This window comes from Fundulus heteroclitus, chromosome 5 (genome assembly GCF_011125445.2).
Source record: "Fundulus heteroclitus isolate FHET01 chromosome 5, MU-UCD_Fhet_4.1, whole genome shotgun sequence".
NCBI lineage: Eukaryota > Metazoa > Chordata > Actinopteri > Cyprinodontiformes > Fundulidae > Fundulus > Fundulus heteroclitus.
The window spans coordinates 12,397,375-12,416,314 of record NC_046365.1 but is presented as its reverse complement, the minus strand read 5'-3'; the positions used below and the strand labels follow the sequence as shown (position 1 = coordinate 12,416,314).

General features: G+C 43.4%; 2 protein-coding genes across 3 annotated transcripts; one reads left to right on the top strand and one right to left on the bottom strand.

Moving 5' to 3' along the window:
* Positions 1-1,691: 1,691 nt before the first annotated feature.
* Positions 1,692-6,664, top strand: grhprb (glyoxylate reductase/hydroxypyruvate reductase b). Its single transcript, XM_012865533.3, has 9 exons — positions 1,692-1,948; positions 2,238-2,371; positions 2,813-2,885; positions 3,010-3,126; positions 3,241-3,329; positions 3,421-3,525; positions 4,527-4,662; positions 5,698-5,828; positions 5,927-6,664. Exons 1-9 carry the CDS (start codon positions 1,776-1,778, stop codon positions 6,046-6,048), a joined length of 1,080 nt encoding a protein of 359 aa, XP_012720987.2. The 5' UTR covers positions 1,692-1,775; the 3' UTR covers positions 6,049-6,664.
* Positions 6,665-8,848: 2,184 nt separating this feature from the next.
* Positions 8,849-17,421, bottom strand: LOC105928336 (zinc finger and BTB domain-containing protein 5). Of its 2 annotated transcripts, none has more exons than XM_021318052.2 (4): positions 16,897-17,421; positions 13,434-13,647; positions 12,515-13,345; positions 8,849-12,173 (listed from the first exon to the last, which is right to left on the bottom strand). In XM_021318052.2, exons 2-4 carry the CDS (start codon positions 13,641-13,643, stop codon positions 11,031-11,033), a joined length of 2,184 nt encoding a protein of 727 aa, XP_021173727.2. In that variant the 5' UTR covers positions 13,644-13,647; positions 16,897-17,421; the 3' UTR covers positions 8,849-11,030. The 2 variants fall into 2 exon arrangements, with proteins under 2 accessions (XP_021173727.2, XP_012721009.2); XM_012865555.3 differs by having other exon boundaries at positions 16,892-17,420.
* Positions 17,422-18,940: the final 1,519 nt, after the last annotated feature.

Genomic DNA, 18,940 nt, shown 5'->3' with positions numbered 1-18,940 from the left:
ACCGCTTTGTTGCTGAAAAGTGGTATTTAAACAAACTTGCCTTGCCTTGTCACTGAAATAGCTCTCCAGCTCAGCAGCAGCTCCATGCATTAGATGGGAGACATTTTCCATGTTATTTCTCTTTCAGTCCTTCTGTCTCCCACCACCTGCTCTGGGTCCAGGGGACATCCCAGGACAGAGCTGGTCCTCCTGATGAGTTTATCGAGCCGCTTCCTCTCAGCTACAGATAAGCTGCTGCTCCAACAGACCACACCACAGAAAATGGCTGATGCCACCACAGAGTCAAAGAAGGTCTTCAGGAGCGCTCCCTGCACCCCAAGAGACCTCAGCCTCCTCAGCAGGTAGAGTCTGCTCTGACCCTTCCTGTAAAGAGCATCAGTGTGGTGACTCCAGTCCAGTTTATTTTTCAGGTAAATAAATAAAATGATCAGCCTTGGAATAATTCCCTGTAAAATCTATTCTTGTTATTTTAAGATTTTATTGTATCCCAGTCCCTGTTGGAATATAATATACCCATATCATTGCCAGCAAAATGTTCTATCATGAGGACAGAGCGGCATTTTTTTTAAGTATTGTTTTTCTGGGTTTTTATGGCACAAGTGGCACATTCTTTCAAAGTAGGCTGACAGGAAAGGGGTTTGAGAGAGGGGGGAAAGACCTCAGGCCAGAATCGAACCCGGGTCAGCCGTGTTGAGGACTGAGGCCTCCATACGCGGGTTCTGCTCAATAACCCTGCGTCATTGGAACACACCCTAAATGTAAAAATTTTTATTTGAATTTTTTTTCTTGCTCTTATTGTTGTGTATTCTGGTCACTTAAGTAAAATGTAAAGCACTTTCATTAACCTTTGATGTTCTTATGTGTTATATAAATAAATTGAAATTGACATTATTTAACAAGCATGCACATTATTATTGTGTTACATAATAATAATTCTAATAAAAGATGTTAAGGTTTCAGGTTGTAACATCACAAACTGTTTAAAACTTACACCTGGTATGAGAACATTCGTCATGAAATATAATCTATATTCTGTATTCCACATAAGTCGAATTTATAGTACAGGACTCAAATAAACCTGAACATCCAGATGTTTTTACATATTTTTCATGATACACCTGTAGTTGTAAGTTTTATCAATTTGATTTTGAGATATGTTCTATAGCTCCCTCAACCTGAAGGCTCTGGTTTTCAGGTTGAGGGTTGTTATTGCACAGTAATATAAAGTCTTATTTTTATATATTCTGTTTATTTTTACATTTCACACAAAATATAAGTCTTTGAAAGTACTTTGGGGAAACTGGAGGGACACGGCTGATCCAGTGTGAGCCGGAGAAAAGAACAGAATGTGTTTGGGTACGCTCCTGTTTAAAGAAACAAAGGTCAACAGCCAAGTGAAACATTTACATCTGTCTGACTTGTTTTGGGAAAAATCCATCAAATCCGCTATGTTAGTTTGAAAGCATGACAGTCTCAGATGCTTGTGTGTCAGTTTTGAAATCTATTCACATCGCAATCCAAATGAATTTTATTTTCATTGAAACCTGGGCAAATTCAAAGTCATGTTCTTCTTCTTTTGGTCTGGAACAAAAAAAAAGAAAAAATTACCTCTCACCTCAAGACCTCTGAGGCACCCTCCCTTTTATCACATTGGTCAAGCGCACATGGGAACCTCCCCCCTGAACTGCAGCCAGAACCGAACACACGCGCCTGCAGCCGGACTCTAAACTCCACAAGTACCACCTCACCTTACGCAGATCCGCAGGTTACTGGCCATGTTGAGCAGCCGCATGGCTCTACGCCGGCTACAGAGGATTGCCGTTGCTCCCTTGAGTTTCCCCGGCGCTGCGACAACCAAAGTGCTGAGGGAGATGTCTTCTGTGCCACGGGTGTACGTCACCAGACAGATCCCACCTGAAGGCCTGAAGATCCTCCGCGACTCTGGGCAGTAAGTCAGGAAAGAGTCCTGCAGACAACTTCAAACGTTATCCTTCATGTTAATAAGACATAGACACGGCATCTGAAATGATATTTCCCTGCTAAATATATTAATCTCAATGTATTTTTTAAGATAAGTATGCCTCTGTTAGGTCCTACTTATATCTAAATAGGAGATTAACTGATAAATTATGTGTATTGCTCCAGTATGTTTTGTGCACCCCTCTGAGCACCTCAGTGGCTGATGAATACCTGCTTGCTTCGGATTATGGGTCACGCTCTGAGTCCTCTTCACACAGGGTGCAGTTTGAGCTGTGGGACTCGGACGACGTCCCCGTGCCGAGGAAGGAGCTGCTCCAGAAAGTGAAAGGTGTTGACGGTCTGCTCTGTGTGCTGACCGAAAAGATCGACGCAGAACTGCTGGATGCTGCAGGTATGCAAACATACGTTAAACCTTTTCCACAGTCTTCCACGTTGCAGTCACAAAGTTCAATGTGGTTGACTGGGATTTGGTGGCGACCAGCACATCATCATTTTAAAGGGATGGAGCATCTCCTATTTTCCTATTTGTTGTTTGCTTCCCAGAATCCCTAAAGCTGTGGGCATGTTTTGTAAATGAGATGGTGCAAATTCTCAAGCAATATATGAGGCAACCAAACATGAGGAATGCCAAGGGGATGAGGGCGGTGAATACTTTTGCAAAGTATTGTACATGATATGTTCAGAGCGTGCGCTTTTGTTTTGTAATATGACACTGCTTCGATATTCCCAGCATATTTATCTGTATCAAGGGCTGAAATACTGAACGTCTGTTAATTATTAGGACCCATAAACAATAGCTCGGCGGTTCATTTTCCATGATGTTTTCCTACAGGTCCAAACCTAAAGGTCCTGAGTACTATGTCAGTGGGGTTTGATCATCTATCTTTGGAGGAGCTGAAAAAAAGGTGCTACTGTCTTTTCCTGCAGCAATACACTCAGATCTGTTTGATCCTCGTATACTACCACCCAGCAGGTTTCCCTTTGCTGCGACGTGCTCATGCGGTCGTGCACATTTGTGTCTGTCAACAGGGGGATCCGCGTAGGTTACACCCCCGAGGTCCTGACGGATGCAGTCGCAGAGCTGACTGTAGCTCTGCTGCTCGCAACCTCCAGGAGACTCATAGAGGCAACTCATGAAGCTAAGACGTGAGCTGGTGCACGCAGTCGTGCTCTTACCACTGTATTGTTTTTTTTTTTTTTTTTTAGAAGTCCAATCTTTGTTATACTTACGCAACTCTCTTCCGCTGTAACTGGTGTTAGCGGCGGCTGGGGCACATGGAGGACTCTGTGGCTGTGTGGATACGAGCTGGCCAACAGCACCGTGGGAATTCTTGGTCTTGGAAGGATAGGTAAGAAAAACACCTGAGTTTACCGTGCACTCCTGTCACAATCATATACGTCATCATATACTTCAGATTTTTTGTTCTTTTTGCTGCTCAGGTGTGGCTATCGCAGAGCGACTGGCACCTTTCAAAGTGAAGAAGTTTATCTACACAGATGTGGCTCCTAGACCTGAGCTGGCCAAGGCCATTAATGCAGAATATGGTAAGATGTGGGTCATGGGCACTTAAGGTGTGTATCCCGTTTAAGAACATTTTCAAGGCATTACTCTTGTTAATACCTCCAACCTTCAGGGCTTGGCTTTGTAAATGGAGGATGCTAAGCATTTTTAGACAGCAAGAATGGTGATTAAGTTTACAGTTCCTATTTCCCCAAAAACAGTCACTTGCCCGATAAAGGGTTAACTTTCAATATGATTTACATTAAATCTAGAGCTTGTGCTACTTTTAGTGCAACAAATGCAGTGAAGGTAGAAGTCTGGTTCTATGCCATGCATTGAGAAATGATTTCAGTTACAGCTGTGCCTGGAGTGTCAACACAGGATCAGAATTAACTTTATTGGACACGGTCGTTTGCACAGACAGGGAATTTCCCTTTGATTTTCAGCACTCACAGTCTACAGACATTAAATATAAATATATTAACCTCAGTGAATAAACGATAAAAGGAGTCAGACCAACGACAGTGTCATCTGCAAACTTGAGGACTTTCAACGACAGGTTTGCTGAGTTGCAGTCATTTGTGTTTAGGGAGAAGATGAGTGGGGAGAGAACACACCCCTGGGGGACGCCAGTGCTGATAGGTTAAAGTTTCAAAGAAGCATTGGATGCTGTGTCAATACTGAAGTCATGACCTTTTAGTTTTGTCAGAAGCCTTTTTTCCTACACACATTCAGCAAAATCCAAATACAATTCCAAATAAGTATGTTCTAGAAAATCTAAATCCAGAAAATCATCTAAATCATCTAAATGCACCCCAGAAATGACGTACGTTACTCATTCCCAACTCTTAACTGACTATTTAAAAGCAACAGAAACTGGTTCCAGGTGCAGCAGATAAAAAACTTTAGACATGTTCATATTAGTTCAAGTTTTTTCTGTGTTAACATACTAACATAAATACTTAGAGGGGACTGTATTAACTTGTATTTACAGCAGTATTTTTATGTCATATACTTATGACTCCTGTGCTGTTTCTTTGTCAAGTCTCATTAGATGAGCTGGCAAAGCAGTCCGATTTCCTGTCAGTGTGCTGTGCTCTAACACCGGAGACCAAAGAAGTCTGCAACAAGGATCTCTTCAAAAAGATGAAAAACACCTCCATCTTCATCAACACCAGCAGGTACCCCACTCTTAATCACCAATGCGCCCAGAGTGTCGTGAGAACAGGCTGTACACAATGGTTACATACAGTATATACAATGCTGATCAAAAGCTTTAAATCATCAATAATTCATTTATACTTTGCTTTGAAAGAACCAGACATTGTAGGAATTGTTTAAAGTGGTATTCTTCATCATTTCTCCAGGCTGTTAGGTCAGCAGGTATGAAGGCTTTTATAATTGCTCTTTGGACACTGGCTGCTTTTGCTTTCATTTTCAAAGGAAATTCTTTTGTGTGCTAAAGTGACTAAAAATTCATAGCACAGTGTTAACTCTATTAGTTATTCAGATTTTAAAAGGGAAGGAACCAATATTAGGGTTTTTCTTATGGACACAATTTATTCCAATATTTTTTAAAGAAATGTATGCAAAAAAACGCAAAGAAAACACAATTTAACAGGCAAACAACAAATAAAGCATAAATATGATGATTCCCAAATAGCTGTGGGATTAGCTAAAATGTAGCCAACTGTAATGAATGGCAGTGATAAATTTTGTCTAAAACAGGTGAAATTATAATCAGAGAAATTACTGAAAAGGGGAATCAAAGCGACTCCAGAAGTTAATTCTACACTCTAAAAGACAGATTTTAAATATTTCAAATAATACAAACTAAAATCAAACACAAAATACTGTGATTAGCATTGCTTAATCTGCTGTGAAACAGTGCCTTCCTTCAAACAGTCCAAAAGTTTCTTTCAAATTTTTGATGAAAAAGATACTAAATGATGACACAAAATGCTTAAATTAGCTATAGTTGTCAAAACTGAAAAAAAAAAAAACATAATAAAAAACTGGCCAAATAGCTGTAGCCAGTTTTGTTTAAAAAGACCATAGAAATTAATTAGGAAATACTTTGTGTAACTTTTATTCTTGGTTGCTCGAGGCAATATTTACTATTATTAATAAAGTAATATGTCATGTGTACCAAATTAGACTGTGAACCCAGTTCATGCGGGTTTCTGTCAGTAAGTACTGTCTTCCTGCTACATCAGAGGAGGGGTTGTGAATCAGGAGGACCTGTATGAAGCTCTGTCCACCGGGCAGATAGCCGGAGCTGGACTGGACGTCACCGTTCCTGAGCCCCTGCCCACCAGCCACCCACTGTTTACCCTCAAAAACTGCGGTGAGGCTGCCAGATCTCTACCGTTATCCACACTGGTACTAAATCCCAGCTCTCAATGCTTACCGTCAACCATTTGTCTTTACTCTCTCATTTTGCAGTGATTCTTCCGCATGTTGCAAGTGCCTCCTACAGCACCCGTAACGCCATGTCTGCGCTGGCAGCGAACAACCTCCTCCTTGGCCTGCGGGGCCAGCCAATGATCAAAGAGCTCAAGCTGTGAGAACAGACTTGCCCCAGGGGACTTTAGGTTTTGTTGAACTACAGGAGCCTTGAAGTATTTCACTGCTTTAGACTCAGATTTGTAGACTCTCCATCATCAGTTGGTTTTAATTCTTTATATCCAAGTATGAAACATTTAGCTTAAATTTTACAAATGACACAACACAACCCAGAAGTTGGTTTCCCATTCGACAATTTATTAAAGGGCAATTGCACTGTGTTTCTATCTATTTGGGCAAACTTAGCTCTTCTTGAAATGTTAACACACTCTGACTGGACCATCTTTTACTAAATACAGATTCTTTAAAGCAGCAGCTCCCCAAGTTAGGATCAGGATTTATGGTCATGAATCAATAAATCTGAAGCCATAAAGATCCAATGTAAGACCTTTTTAAACATTTGTGTTTGGCCATTTATTCCTTTTACGAAACAATTAATTGTTGCAATACATGTGGAACAGTTGGTAAGTTTTTTTTTCCATTTAAATGGTGCTACATAGATACATAGCGCTGCTGCTCAGCTCTCAAATGGACTTCAACGGTAATAAATATGCTCTTCTGTGGTTTTATGTTTATCGTAAAGAATTGTAGAAAATAAAATTTAAAAAATGGAGTAAATGCAAATCCCTTTAGTTTTGTGCAAAGTTAAAAAAAAAAAGGTTTATGCACGTTTAATGCTCTAAATCACAGGTTCAGTTTAAAACTTTGATCTCAGAGGGAAGCAGTTAAAAAAAGGGTGAAGTGATCCACAGTAGAGAGTGGTGAGGATGGTGAAGGGAGGCAGTGTGGGAGGTGTTCTTCAGAGGTCCACCGTCATCTCCACAGTCTGGAGCGGGTTAAGCTCCAGGTGGTTCAGACCGCACCAGTGGACTAGCCGATTCCCCTCTTGTCTGTGTGCAGACTGGTCACCGTCCTGAATCCGACCAACGACAGTGTCATCTGCAAACTTGAGGACTTTCAATGATGGGTTTGCTGAAGTGCGGCCATTTGTGTTTAGGGAGAAGATGAGTGGGGAGAGAACACACCCCTGGGGGACGCCAGTGCTGATAGGTTAAAGTTTCAAAGTAGCATCGGATGTTGTTTCAATGCGGAAGTCATGACCTTTTAGTTTCGTCAGAAGCCTTTTCTCTTACACGCATTCTTTTAAAAAGAGAGTGGAATGAGTGTGACTGTCAGTATCTACAAAATCCAAATAATCATTACAATTGGCCAAATACTCAGGTAATGATGTGGTAAAGGCAAAAATGTTTAGACAAATGTTAAAAACCCTGTAAGTTTTAAAATGTTTTTCTTCTGGATGATGGAGAATGGTCTAATTAAATAAATTTGGGTTCCCTCCCAAAGGATAAATGTTGGACATTAAGAGGTAAGAATTTCACAAAGGCCAGTTTCATTGATTTATTCAGTCTGTACAACAAATCAACATAATTTACAACCTTCATACAGCAAAGAGGAAATTATTTTACGGTTTCATTGCAACAGTATTTGCAAGTAAAATAATCATAAAAAAACGCACTCAAAAAAATCTCACTTTTGGGAAAAAAACAAACAAAATTCAGCTTTTTAAGCTAGAGCGTAAGGCAGTGACTCTAGTCTACTTTACAAATATACTTTCTTCATACAAGGGGAAGTACAGTAAGTAAGTGCTTTCTTTTCAAAGGATATGATCCATTAATTCACCTGCTGTGTATATAAAAAAAAAAAAAGCACCAATGGGGATCCTGACGAGTGAAAGCAGTTTAGAGGGTGAAGTCTTCACTTCATCGCCACTTTATTTCTCACAGGAACCCTGTTTCCTCCGAGGAATGTGACTGACCGAGTTACATCGTATGCCCAACCGCCACCTGCCATTTTAACTCACACACCAAACAGCAACACCGTCACCACTGGATAACATACCAGGAACACCTAATCAGACGGCTCGTGTTAAACAACATTGGTCTTCTGTAACAAGGTGTCAATATGCCTCATAAAGCCACCTAAAAACACGTTATGCTGTACAGGCTGACAGCGCAGCGACTTTGATATAAAGGCGGCGACCCGTTTCAAACGAATGACCAAAGTCACAATACGTACAGCGATTAAGAATATGACAAGACGGACGTGTTTGTTTCTCTCAAATCGACTAAAACAGAGCTATACCATTAACAGTCTAGTCCACTGAAGACGCTCCTATTTACAACCAGCAGTTACCCAAGCTGAGATAAATCGATGGTCTGTCAACCTGTGATATAAAGTCAAAGTCTGCGTCTTTTATGTGGCTCACTTAAACACATCACCAGTAGTTGCAAAGTCTGAAGCAAGTTGGATGTAGAGGCATTTTAAAAAACTAAAATAATCAGAAAAAATAAACTGCACTTTAAAAAATATATATTTTCAAAATATTGCATACTGTGAAATAATATGTAACAAATTTAACCTCCGTGGATTAGTTGACTACCTGTACCACTTTAAAAAAACAAAGAAAAAAAAACTAAGGCTGAACTTTTGGTTGCTATGCCTGTCATGACGGTTGGTATGGATCGGTCACCAGTTATTGAGGTATACTGAGGTTCAAAACGGTTGGAAAGTTTTCACACTTCACTTTCCATCGCATCGTGCTTGCTCAAGTGTTTGAGCAAGCTGTGGTAGTTCTCAACATGAACATCATCTACTGACCCCTGACTACATAACTATAGAGTTGGCCAAGATGGATCATTAGGGGATATTATATATATATATATATATATATATATATATATATATATATATATATATATATATATATATATATATATAAAATGTGTGTGTAATTTTTTTTTGATTTGTCTAAATATTTTTGATAACATTGCAAGTACTAAGACACAAACGTGTCATAAAATCCCTTCTAGTAAAGTAACAAACAGAAATATTACTGTGATTTGAGGTGGAAGTGGTGAAACTGACCATCAATGTGTGGGGTTTACGTTGTTTTTTAAAAGTATCGCTTTAAAGAAGCGATAAACTTCTGTCCAGCAACACAAATGTACATTTCTATAATTAAAGAGCATATCAGTGACCAGGAGAGTCTTTTTTAATGTGTTGGTGAGGTTTTATTTGGGTCAAAGCTGAACTTTTATCATTTTTTTTGTCAGAACAAAGTAAACTAAAATGCTGGCACTAAATTAATCTATTTACAGTTGGGTTTCTTGCAAGACCCAGTTGTGAAATGGCACTAATGTTCAGGGCTTTATATTGGCTCTCCTTAATAAAAAAAAAAGGCGTAATTATGTTATGACTGAATGATCTTCTCTTTATTATTATTATTATTATTATTATTATTATTATTATTATTATTATTATTATTATTACTTCCCCCCTCCGTGCAACTTATTCTAAAGTAAATATGTCCAAGACAAACTGCAGAGATGTGTAAAAAGAGAAATGTAAAGTTTTTAATTTCCCAAACTGATCAATGATCAGCACTGAAATAGAAAACCTGGTGAAAAAACAACAAAATCTTTTTATTTTTTTACAAAAAATAAAGTTTGATGTCTTGAATGACCATAACTGGATATTTTAAAACTAAACACGTATTCAAATTTATCAGCAATTACGAAGAGATGACGAAGTACCTCTAGCACTCTTTACTTTCTCTCCTGCTAACAATGCACTTGTTACTAGCTGAGGGCGACAAAAGACACTAGATTCGATTTTCTGCTGCTGTGTCAACAGCTAAATTTAGCAGCTTCATATATATTCCCCTTCATGTACACACATATATCTGGCACACAAACGCAGCACATTTATAATGTCCAGGCATCAGCACCTTCCAAAAGTATCAACGCTCCTGTTCACGCTCTCCTCAAAGAGGAGAAATGTGTTTTTTGGGGGACTTTATGTGACAGATCAGCACAAAGTAGCGCAGACTTCTGAAGTGGAAGGAAAACTGCATGTTTTTTTTTAACACTTGTGACGTGCAACTATGGTTGGCATCCTTTACTTTCCATCCATCCATTATCCATAGCTGCATCTCCAGCGGTCATTGGGCAGGAGGACCACATTCGCGCCGTAGGAGCTGCAGCAATCCACAGTTCAGGTGAGTCTAAAATTTTAATGGAGGAGCGGTAAAAAGAAAGCCGCTGTATAAAGAAAACTACAAGAACTGCTTCCAGTTCACCACAGGCCATGCAGCAAACACGAGGCTAAACGGTGAGGACAGGGAGGCTGCTTAGACAGGAGGGGGAAGATGGATGGAGGCCAGGAAGAAAAGCTTCAACACACCAGTATGACAATCCCAAAACATTCGTCCGGAGCTGCGCTGGAATAAAGGTTTTATAATTAACTGGTGTGGGCGGAAAATTAACGCATGCCACATCGTCATGAGTAAAAGCTGCTAAAAAGCGTTGCCTTGTTTTCCTTCCCTTTCACAAATGTGCACTTCATTGGCCTGGTACTTCATCTAAAGTCCCAATGAGAAGGGCGGAATAGCGGCATGAGAAGGTTCAGAAGGCGGGAGATCTCTGCGAGCCACCAATCAGAGGCCTGCAGACGGCTGTGCGCGCGGCAAGGCTCAGTCAGCGTGTACTTACAGTAAGGACGGATATGATGATGGGTGGGGGTGTTTTAAGTCCCTGATGCGGAGCCCTCACACCATTAAAATCTTACAAACATCACATCAGAACAGATCCAGATTTCTATTTTTTTTTAAACTAGTTTTCAAGGAGTTATTCCTGATATTTAAGCCCAAGAAGAACGAAGGACGGTATGCGGCACACAGTGAAATGAATCAAAGCTATACATTTTTTTTTTAAGAATAAAACGGGTTAGCCTTATGTAACAGGTTGATCGTTGATAAGAACATCGTCCTTCTCTTTGGCCTGAGGCCAGGGCTGATTTCTACGGGGAAAGCAGAGCATGAGATCCAATAACTGTGGCAGAGGGGGAGGAAAATGTGTGAATTTCCAGGCCTTAAAACTGAAGCGCATCAGCGACCGCCGCGCTCGTTGACCCCCCTGAAGCCCCTCTACAGCAGGGCGCTGGACATGTTGCTGTTCTGCCAGCGCAGACAGGTGGTCTTGGAATGCTTGTAAAGGTGCGAGGACTGGCTGAAGCGCTTGCCGCACTTGAGACATGCGTAGGGCTTCTCCCCCGTGTGGACCCGGATGTGCTTCTTGCAGTCGGTCAGGGTGAGGAACGTCTTGCAGCAGATCTTGCAGGCGTACTTGCGCGCCCCTTCCACCACCAGCACGTTGTGCTCCGAGAGCGCCTTCTTGCACTTGGACAGGACGTCGGCCGACGCCCGCGTGAGCTGGGGCGGCAGGGAGGTGGGCCTGCCGCCGTTCACCTCGTAGCCTCCGCTCTCGTTGAGGAGCAGGGGACCGGCTAGGCTCGAGGAAGAGGAGGAGGAGGCGTCCTGCACCGTCCCACCTGCCGCCTCCTCTCCTCCCATCCCGCCTGTCATTTTCGGGGCGATGCGCCTGTAGCTTTGGTAACCCAGAGCGCTCGCACTCGTTGCCCCTCCTGCTCCCCGTGAGGGCCGGCCCAGCGAGTGAAGGCCCAAACTGGAGCGCTGGAAGTCCAGGGAGAAGGGATCCACCCCTCCGCGTCCTCCCCCGCCGCCCCCTGCGCTGCCTCTCGGGTTCCCTAAACCGTCGTGCAGCGGGTGGAGGAACAGAGAATCGGGCTGCAGGTTGTGTCCGAAGCCGTTTCTGCCCTCAGCCCCGGGCGGCAGCACCGACGCCGAGGCAGAGCCCGGGCCGGCAGCCGCGTCCTGTCTGAGGAGAAAAGGGTGCGCCACCGCGTCTCCGGTGGTCGTGTTGGGAAGGGCGTCCTCCCCGGCGGCCGACCCCGACCTGCCGCTGCTGAAATCCTTCGGTCCGAGGAAGCTGGGGATACCGAAACCGGCTTTGCTGCTCAGACCGCCGCCGCAGCCGAAGGCGGCCGCGACCCCGGCGCCCGCTGCCAGGCCGCCCTTGAGGAGGAGCTGCGAGCCGGACCGCGGCTCGGAGGTGAAGCTGCGGTCGCTGCTCTCCGGGCTCAGCTCCACCTTCTCCTCCTCCTCCTGGCACCCCGGCTCGGCCGGGTCGCTGCCCTCCGCCTGGGACGTCACGTCGCTGTGTTCGTCCGCTGGCTCGGGCGAACTGAGCGGCTCTCGTTTGACCACCACCTGAGGGGAGAGAAGGAAGACGATCAGAACGAAGATACTGACTTCAAGTACAGTTTTCTACCATAACACTTTGAACCGTTTTGTTACTGAAAGGTGCTTTATAAACAGACTTGCCTTGTCTATAACCTGATAATACAACGGGAAGATTTCCCCTGTGAAAATGTGAAAATTCTGTGTCGACCAGAATTATGCCAGAATTTTGTTGATGGCTACAAAGGTGTGTTTTTGCCCCATGCTGGCTGCTAAGACGTATTTATCCCCACTCTATTCAGAATGTCTTCATATATTTGAGCTTGCAGGTATAATTTTGACATCCAAATTGTTCGATATTGTGTCTTTACCTTCTGCTCCTCTTCTTCAGCCTCCTCCTCCTCCGTCCCCGATTTCATCTTCACCCCCACCCTTTCGTCCTGGTGGTCGTGATCGCTGATGTCCTCCTCCTTGCCCACCCCTCCCTGCATCCTCCCCACCAGGCTCTCCTCCTCACAGTGCCCGCTGTCCGACTGGCTCGGCATCTGGGGGTCGTCTTGGGCCGCCGGCGCCAACCCCGCCATGGCGCCGTCCGGCTTGGACTCGTCCCCCATCTTGTGGGAGTCTGGCGACAGAAGCGCTCGCTCCTCCCTTTCTGCGCCGACCCCGCTCTCTCCTAGGAGTCCCCGGCTGGGGGCGGAGGGCCGCTGCCTCTGTCTGGGCCTTTCCTCGGAGAGCCCCATCCCCGGAAGAGCTTTGCGTTTGTGAAAGCGCCGTATCGGGAAGGCGGCCCTCTGCTCCACCGCCCTGCCTCCCACCGCGTCCTCCTCCATGCCTCCCAGCGCAGAGCTCACCAAGCTGAGTCCCAGCTGCTGCAGCAAGAAGGAGCGCTGCAGCTTGGACGTGGCCGCCGACGCCGTGAGGCTGGCGCCGGCTGCCAAGTCCGCCGTTTGCTGCTGCTGCTGCGGCGCCGGCCTGTGCCTCTGCTGCTCCTGCGGCGGGTGGTGATGGGAGGGCCTGTCCGACGACGGGGACAGGGGCAGCGTGCGCGTGGTCAGGTAGTGTTTGCACGCCTTCACCACGTTGTTCAGGTGCAGGTGCGAGGCGGCGAGCAGGACGTCCATGACGTTGCTCTCCCCCAGCATCAGCGTGGACGTGTACATCATGTCCACCAGAGCGGCGAAGGCCTCCGCCGTCACCACCTGCAAAGCACACCGCGTCATCGCCACGCCGCTAACAGAAAAAAAAGGAGAGACGGTAGGGGGGGGGGGGGTTAGGCCGCACACACACCTCGCTGTCCAGCTGGATCATGTTCATGCTGGCGTCTCCCTCGGCGACGGTGAACAGCGCCCGGAAGTGGGTGCTGCAGGCGGCGAGCACCGAGCGGTGGGCCCTGAAGTGCCGGCTGCCCACCACGATGACGCAGTCGCACAGCTGGCCGTGGATGCGCTGGTAGTTGAGCTGCTGGAAGATCTGCTCGAAGTGGCCGGGGAAGTCCATGGCCCTGCGGGGCACGACGGGACACAGGCAGAAAGATCCCGTCAGGTCACACACACAGACACAGACACACACACACACACACCTACAGAGCCAGGCGGCTGCCTTCATACTATCCGCCCATGTTCTTCGGGTTTGTTACACCAACAGGATTTTATGTGAGAGACAAAGCAGCGCGTCGTTCTGAAGTGGAATGGAGATTAAACGGGCGCCGTGCATTTTATTCAGTCGCCTACACTCTGAGACCCCTGAAGAAAAAACTGTCGCATTCAGAAGGCGCCTAAATCAGTAAACATATAGTTGCCCTGCGTGCACTCTTAAGAAGCCATCGGCCGTGCCCGGCACACACACAGTCTTTACGTAAGAGCTACAGGAAGAAAACCATTAAGAGGCAGACGTAAAAAGTCCTGTTTGGGGGTTTGGACAGCCCATACGAGGAAAATTCACAAACACGTGGGAGAGAGAGCGCACAGGCCACAAGTGAAAAAGTAGGGTTGAACGATTTTGGAAAATAATCTAATTGCGATTTTTTTTCTTAATATTGCGATTTAATGCGATTTTATTTTCCAGTTTAATTTATCATGTATTTTAAAATTTATACAAACAACAAATCAATTTGTTTCCTTGCCATGTGGATTAGTTGCTAAAAGACCCACAGCATCTAAACTCGGAGCAGAAATTATTGCATTCTGCCTACAATATATTTCAACCAAAATTGCAATTTTGACTTTTCTCCGCATTAACCACGAGCAACAAAAATGGCCTCTAAATAAAGATGTTTGTAAACAAGGACTATTTTAAACATGAACTGTTAATGTTTCTATTGATCAGAATATTATTCAAGAGAACAGCTTTTTATTTAATTGGACATCAATCCTTGTTGAACATAAAGTCCAACCAACAAGCAAGTCTATGTATTAAACTGATTGACCAGTACTTAATGCTATGTATGATTATATAAACTCTAAAACAAGTAATAAAATTAGTTTATCTCACTGCTGCAACTGTCTTCCCTTCCATGTGGAGGCAAAACCATTTCAAGCATTTTAGCAACACCTAAAGGACGCGTTTGATTCACTAATTGTTACATAGCCAAAAATTGCAGACCTCTGCGATTTGGAAATTGCATTTTTTAAATCACGATTATATTGAAAATGCGATTAATTGTTCAGCCCTAAAGTGAAATTTTTTTGGCCTAAACACAAAACGCAATGTATGGTGGAAAGCAACTCCTGACCCCCCCATACTGAAACACAGTGGAGGCAGCATTGCAACAGGAAATCCGTCCATCACCATCTGCAACGACTCTTTGAACAAACTTGAAATATTCCTCCCGGTCTGAAACCGGATTTTTTTTATCACAACAGAAGTCTGTGGAGGTGATTTTCTTCTGCAGGGAGAGGGGAAACGGGCCGAGTTGACAGGAAGGAGGAACTCCTAAGAGTCTGCTTGAGCCTGAGGCAGACGTTTACCTTCCAGGATGACCACAGTCAAAGAAATGATTTTAAATCTCTTTGTGTTGTCCTCACTGCAGTGTAGCAACTGCCGCTATACAACTAGCTAAACTCTTCCTTATAAATGAAGACGAGAGTCGTAGCAAGCTCTAGTCTCTCTTTACTGTGGCTCTTTTCTTCGTAACACAAGGTAAGAGTGAAAACTGTAACAACGCGAATACAAAAATGACCGTTTAACTACGTAACAGGTGCTTTCCATGTGTAAAGAAATGTAAATAAAACGTTTTAAGCTACAAATAAATCAACGGCATTTTCATGCAAGTACTACTATTTAAACTCAACTTATAAATGTAAATAATAAATCATCAACTTAAGACATTGCCTCTGTGACGTTTACAGCGATAAATCAGGTAGTTGAACACAGAAATGTAGCAAAATGTGAGCAGCTAACTTCCAACTGCCTCTAACTGCCGTGGTAACTGAAAATAAACCTGAGATTCAGAATGTTAGAGTAAAAATGGCACTACAAAATAAGAGCTCATTCAAAACAAAGGTCCTTTCAGACTCATGCTTGAAAGGCAACCCACTCTTTATTATTAGGGCCCCCTTAAAAACAAGACGGTTTCATCTCAAAGGCTTTTTACTTTGAAATTTAAATAAAATATGTTACATTTTTAGTTCAATCATCTCATCTGACCGGAATTCAAAGTGCAACTAATTATAAGCTTTGAAACAAAATAGCTGGCGCCGCCACAGTGGACAGTGAAAGTAAAACAACAAATGTTGCTGCTAGTGGTGAAAAACAGGCCACACTTTATAACTTCAAATTAGCTTTTACAAAATTATTTTGACGGTATTTTGATGATATATTTACCTAACCATATATACTCAACATTGCATGCTATTACCAAAACAATTGGTATCGTGCAAAGCTTCATGGAAGCCCAAGAGAGTGCATGGCGCTAAAAATAAAAAAATCTCCATCTCACAAAAACGAAATCTTGAAGAATTGCATATTTGAATTAAATTGACAAAAATAGATTCATTCGCATTAATTTGCAGATGTAATTGCAACAAAAATAGTTCTGCTAATTATAGACTCAGGGGGGCTAAATACAGTTGCAATCCACACTGGATTTGTTAAATATATTATTAATAATAATAATAATAATAATAATAATAATACCATAATAATAATAATAATAATAATAATAATAATAATGATAATAATAATAATAATATCATCATCATTATAAATATTGTTCTTATGAATAATAATAATAAATAATAATATTATTTTTATTAATATCATTATCATCATTATTATTATAAAAAGATCATTATTATTATCATCATTATTATTAATAATAATATTACTATTATTATTAATAATAATATTCTGATTATTATTATTATAATAACAATAATACCTTTTCTTCCACTTCACATACACCTGCCAAGGTTCTGTAAAGCTAGTTTCCGCTTGGGTTGGCCCAGACATCATTAAACAAACCTTAATGACTTAATAGACAAGCTCACACTGTTCATCAGTACCAGCTTAAAATATTTACATACTTTCACTTTGCGAACAACAACCACAATATTCGTGAATGTTTACCTGTGCCAAACAATAAAACAACCAGAATGAATGGATAAATCAGACCTGGGTGGCTGTGGCTCCATTGATAACAGAGAAGCTACTCAGCAGCTAGCCGGTTCATTACCAGCTAACTAACTCAGACAGATGAGCGCTCTTGGTTTTGGAGAGAGAAAAAAGGGACCGATACCAAGACATACCTTACAGGGATTTGTCTTTGAAATGCGGGCTTCAGGGGGGAGAGTAAAGTCCGGTTCAGGAGCAGGAGAGGCTTAGCCTAGCTAACAGTAGCCCAGCAAGGAGCCTGCTAGCAACAGAGGCATACTGCTCCCTGGGAAGAGCCGCTGCTCCGGGCCCAGACCTGTCCTCCACTATCTGTCCCCTCAGACGCGTCTGCCGTTTGCTCCGCGGCGTCCGACAACACGTCCCCTTCGCCGTGGTCCACTTCCTCGCAGCCTTTGACCCGGCCGGTGTACGCAGGCACCGTGTGTCTGGGAGCGCTGTCACGTTGACCATGGGTTCAACCCTGGAGGAGGAGGAGGAGGAGGGGGGGGGGGTGTCTCACTGGCAGCAGGCCACGTTCATAGACAGCATCATAACCATCGGTCCTGTCGGCGGACAGACGCGCGTGCGAAGATTTCTAACAATTTCCTCTCTCCTCAGACGGTTTTACCGGCCAGACTCACAAGGGGGCGCTGCGGCTCACTTCCGAGTCCACGACCTCTCCTCTGGTGCGTTCCTACGGTGGCCGACAGGTGCAAACGCGCAGAAACCCCCACAGACGGATTCCCCAAAGGGGGTTCGGGTCAAGCGCAGAAACACCGCGGTCATTGAACCGACTTTCGGTACCTTCATACATAATGTCTTACCCATTATATGGTCCAATCAAAAAACAATGTTACTTTAATTAAAAACGTTGCTTTAAACAAAACAAAACTTGACTTCTATCAAAGAAAACATTTTCAATCAAAGACAAGCAGTGTTCAAATGTATTTTTTTTTTCTTCTTCATTGAAGTGAAGTTTTTTTTTTTTATTGAAAATATTTTTTTTATTATTGGAGCCTGTTCTTAAAAAAAATTAATAATCAAGACACAAATCTACCTTTATACCTTTGGCAGTGTGGGCGGGTGCCGTTCCCAATCCCTTCCACTTTGTTGTAACACTGCTAACAGAATAGATGACCGCTGAATATCAAACCGAATGCATTTTAGGACCGGGCTCATTAAACAGGTAGCATCTTGTTGCACAGCCATGCTGGAATTCACCCCCAGCTCCTGAAAGCAACCCATGCCGAAGCAGCCTGCTCTCCTAGTTGCTAGGTGTTCCACACCTGTGACTGTGGAGGTGATTAAATGACCTAGAGGGCTGACCCAACACTTTTGGCAATTTAGTGTATGTCAGCATTGATTAATAATACATCAAGGCAGTGATCCCAGTTGAAGCTTTTTGTGATCATCAGATCATTCTTAGCTAACTTATTACCCCTGATTGGTAGTAAATCATAACACTGAGAAACATGTTATATGACCCCCTGCAGCCAGGGGGCCTGTATAGGGGAGGGGGGAGGGTAAAGGTTAGGATACTTCCAATGGCCTCTGACTAACAGGGGCTCCAAAAAAGAAAATTTATTGATATATTGATGAGATTTAGGGATGATTTAGATTTTTTTGTCATGGGCCTAAAATTCCTGGCGGCACCCCTCCCTGCAGCCATGGAGCAGAGGCCACCCAGGAATGAGGGGCAACCTCCCCTTTAACCCAGCCAGGTCCCAGTTCCCCCCGCATGAATCAGGTGTGGAATGCATGGCCCCCGCACAGACAGCCAGGTTCCCAGGAGGTTTCACCCATTTAACTTCAAATATTTAAGAATAAGAATTCCTTTATTGTCCCATAATGGGGAAATCCGGGTGTGACAGTGGCAAACAAACGGGTAGTTACATACAATTATTTACCAACTTAGGAAGGATTTAAATCAATACATGTGATTAAAACTGTGTTAAATAAACCTATATGTTCCACGTTTTTCTCACGTGTGTTTGCCGCTGTCAAACATGTGACCTCCATGGTGACGTGACATCAGAATCTTCCAGAACTTTGTCATCAAAGGAAGAATTATCGTCATAATTCTCCTGTTTCTGCCTCTGGACCTCAGAACAGCGACAGAGCCGAGAAGTTGAAGTGATAAACAGCTGAAACACAGTGATTACAAGCAAAATACAGTCAAAGTAAGTACTTTCTTTGAATATCTA

What these genes read in the sequence shown, in the direction of transcription:
- LOC105928336 (XM_021318052.2), bottom strand. Translation starts at nt 13,643, where the DNA reads ATGGACTTCCCCGGCCACTTCGAGCAGATCTTCCAGCAGCTCAACTAC. An exon ending in TGATCCAGCTGGACAGCGAG is followed by an intron (nt 13,346 to 13,433) that starts GTGTGTGTGCGG and finishes TGTGCTTTGCAG; the next exon opens with GTGGTGACGGCGGAGGCCTT. An exon ending in CTGAAGAAGAGGAGCAGAAG is followed by an intron (nt 12,174 to 12,514) that starts GTAAAGACACAA and finishes CTCTCCCCTCAG; the next exon opens with GTGGTGGTCAAACGAGAGCC.
- grhprb (XM_012865533.3), top strand. Translation starts at nt 1,776, where the DNA reads ATGTTGAGCAGCCGCATGGCTCTACGCCGGCTACAGAGGATTGCCGTT. An exon ending in ATCCTCCGCGACTCTGGGCA is followed by an intron (nt 1,949 to 2,237) that starts GTAAGTCAGGAA and finishes CTCTTCACACAG; the next exon opens with GGTGCAGTTTGAGCTGTGGG. An exon ending in AGAACTGCTGGATGCTGCAG is followed by an intron (nt 2,372 to 2,812) that starts GTATGCAAACAT and finishes GTTTTCCTACAG; the next exon opens with GTCCAAACCTAAAGGTCCTG.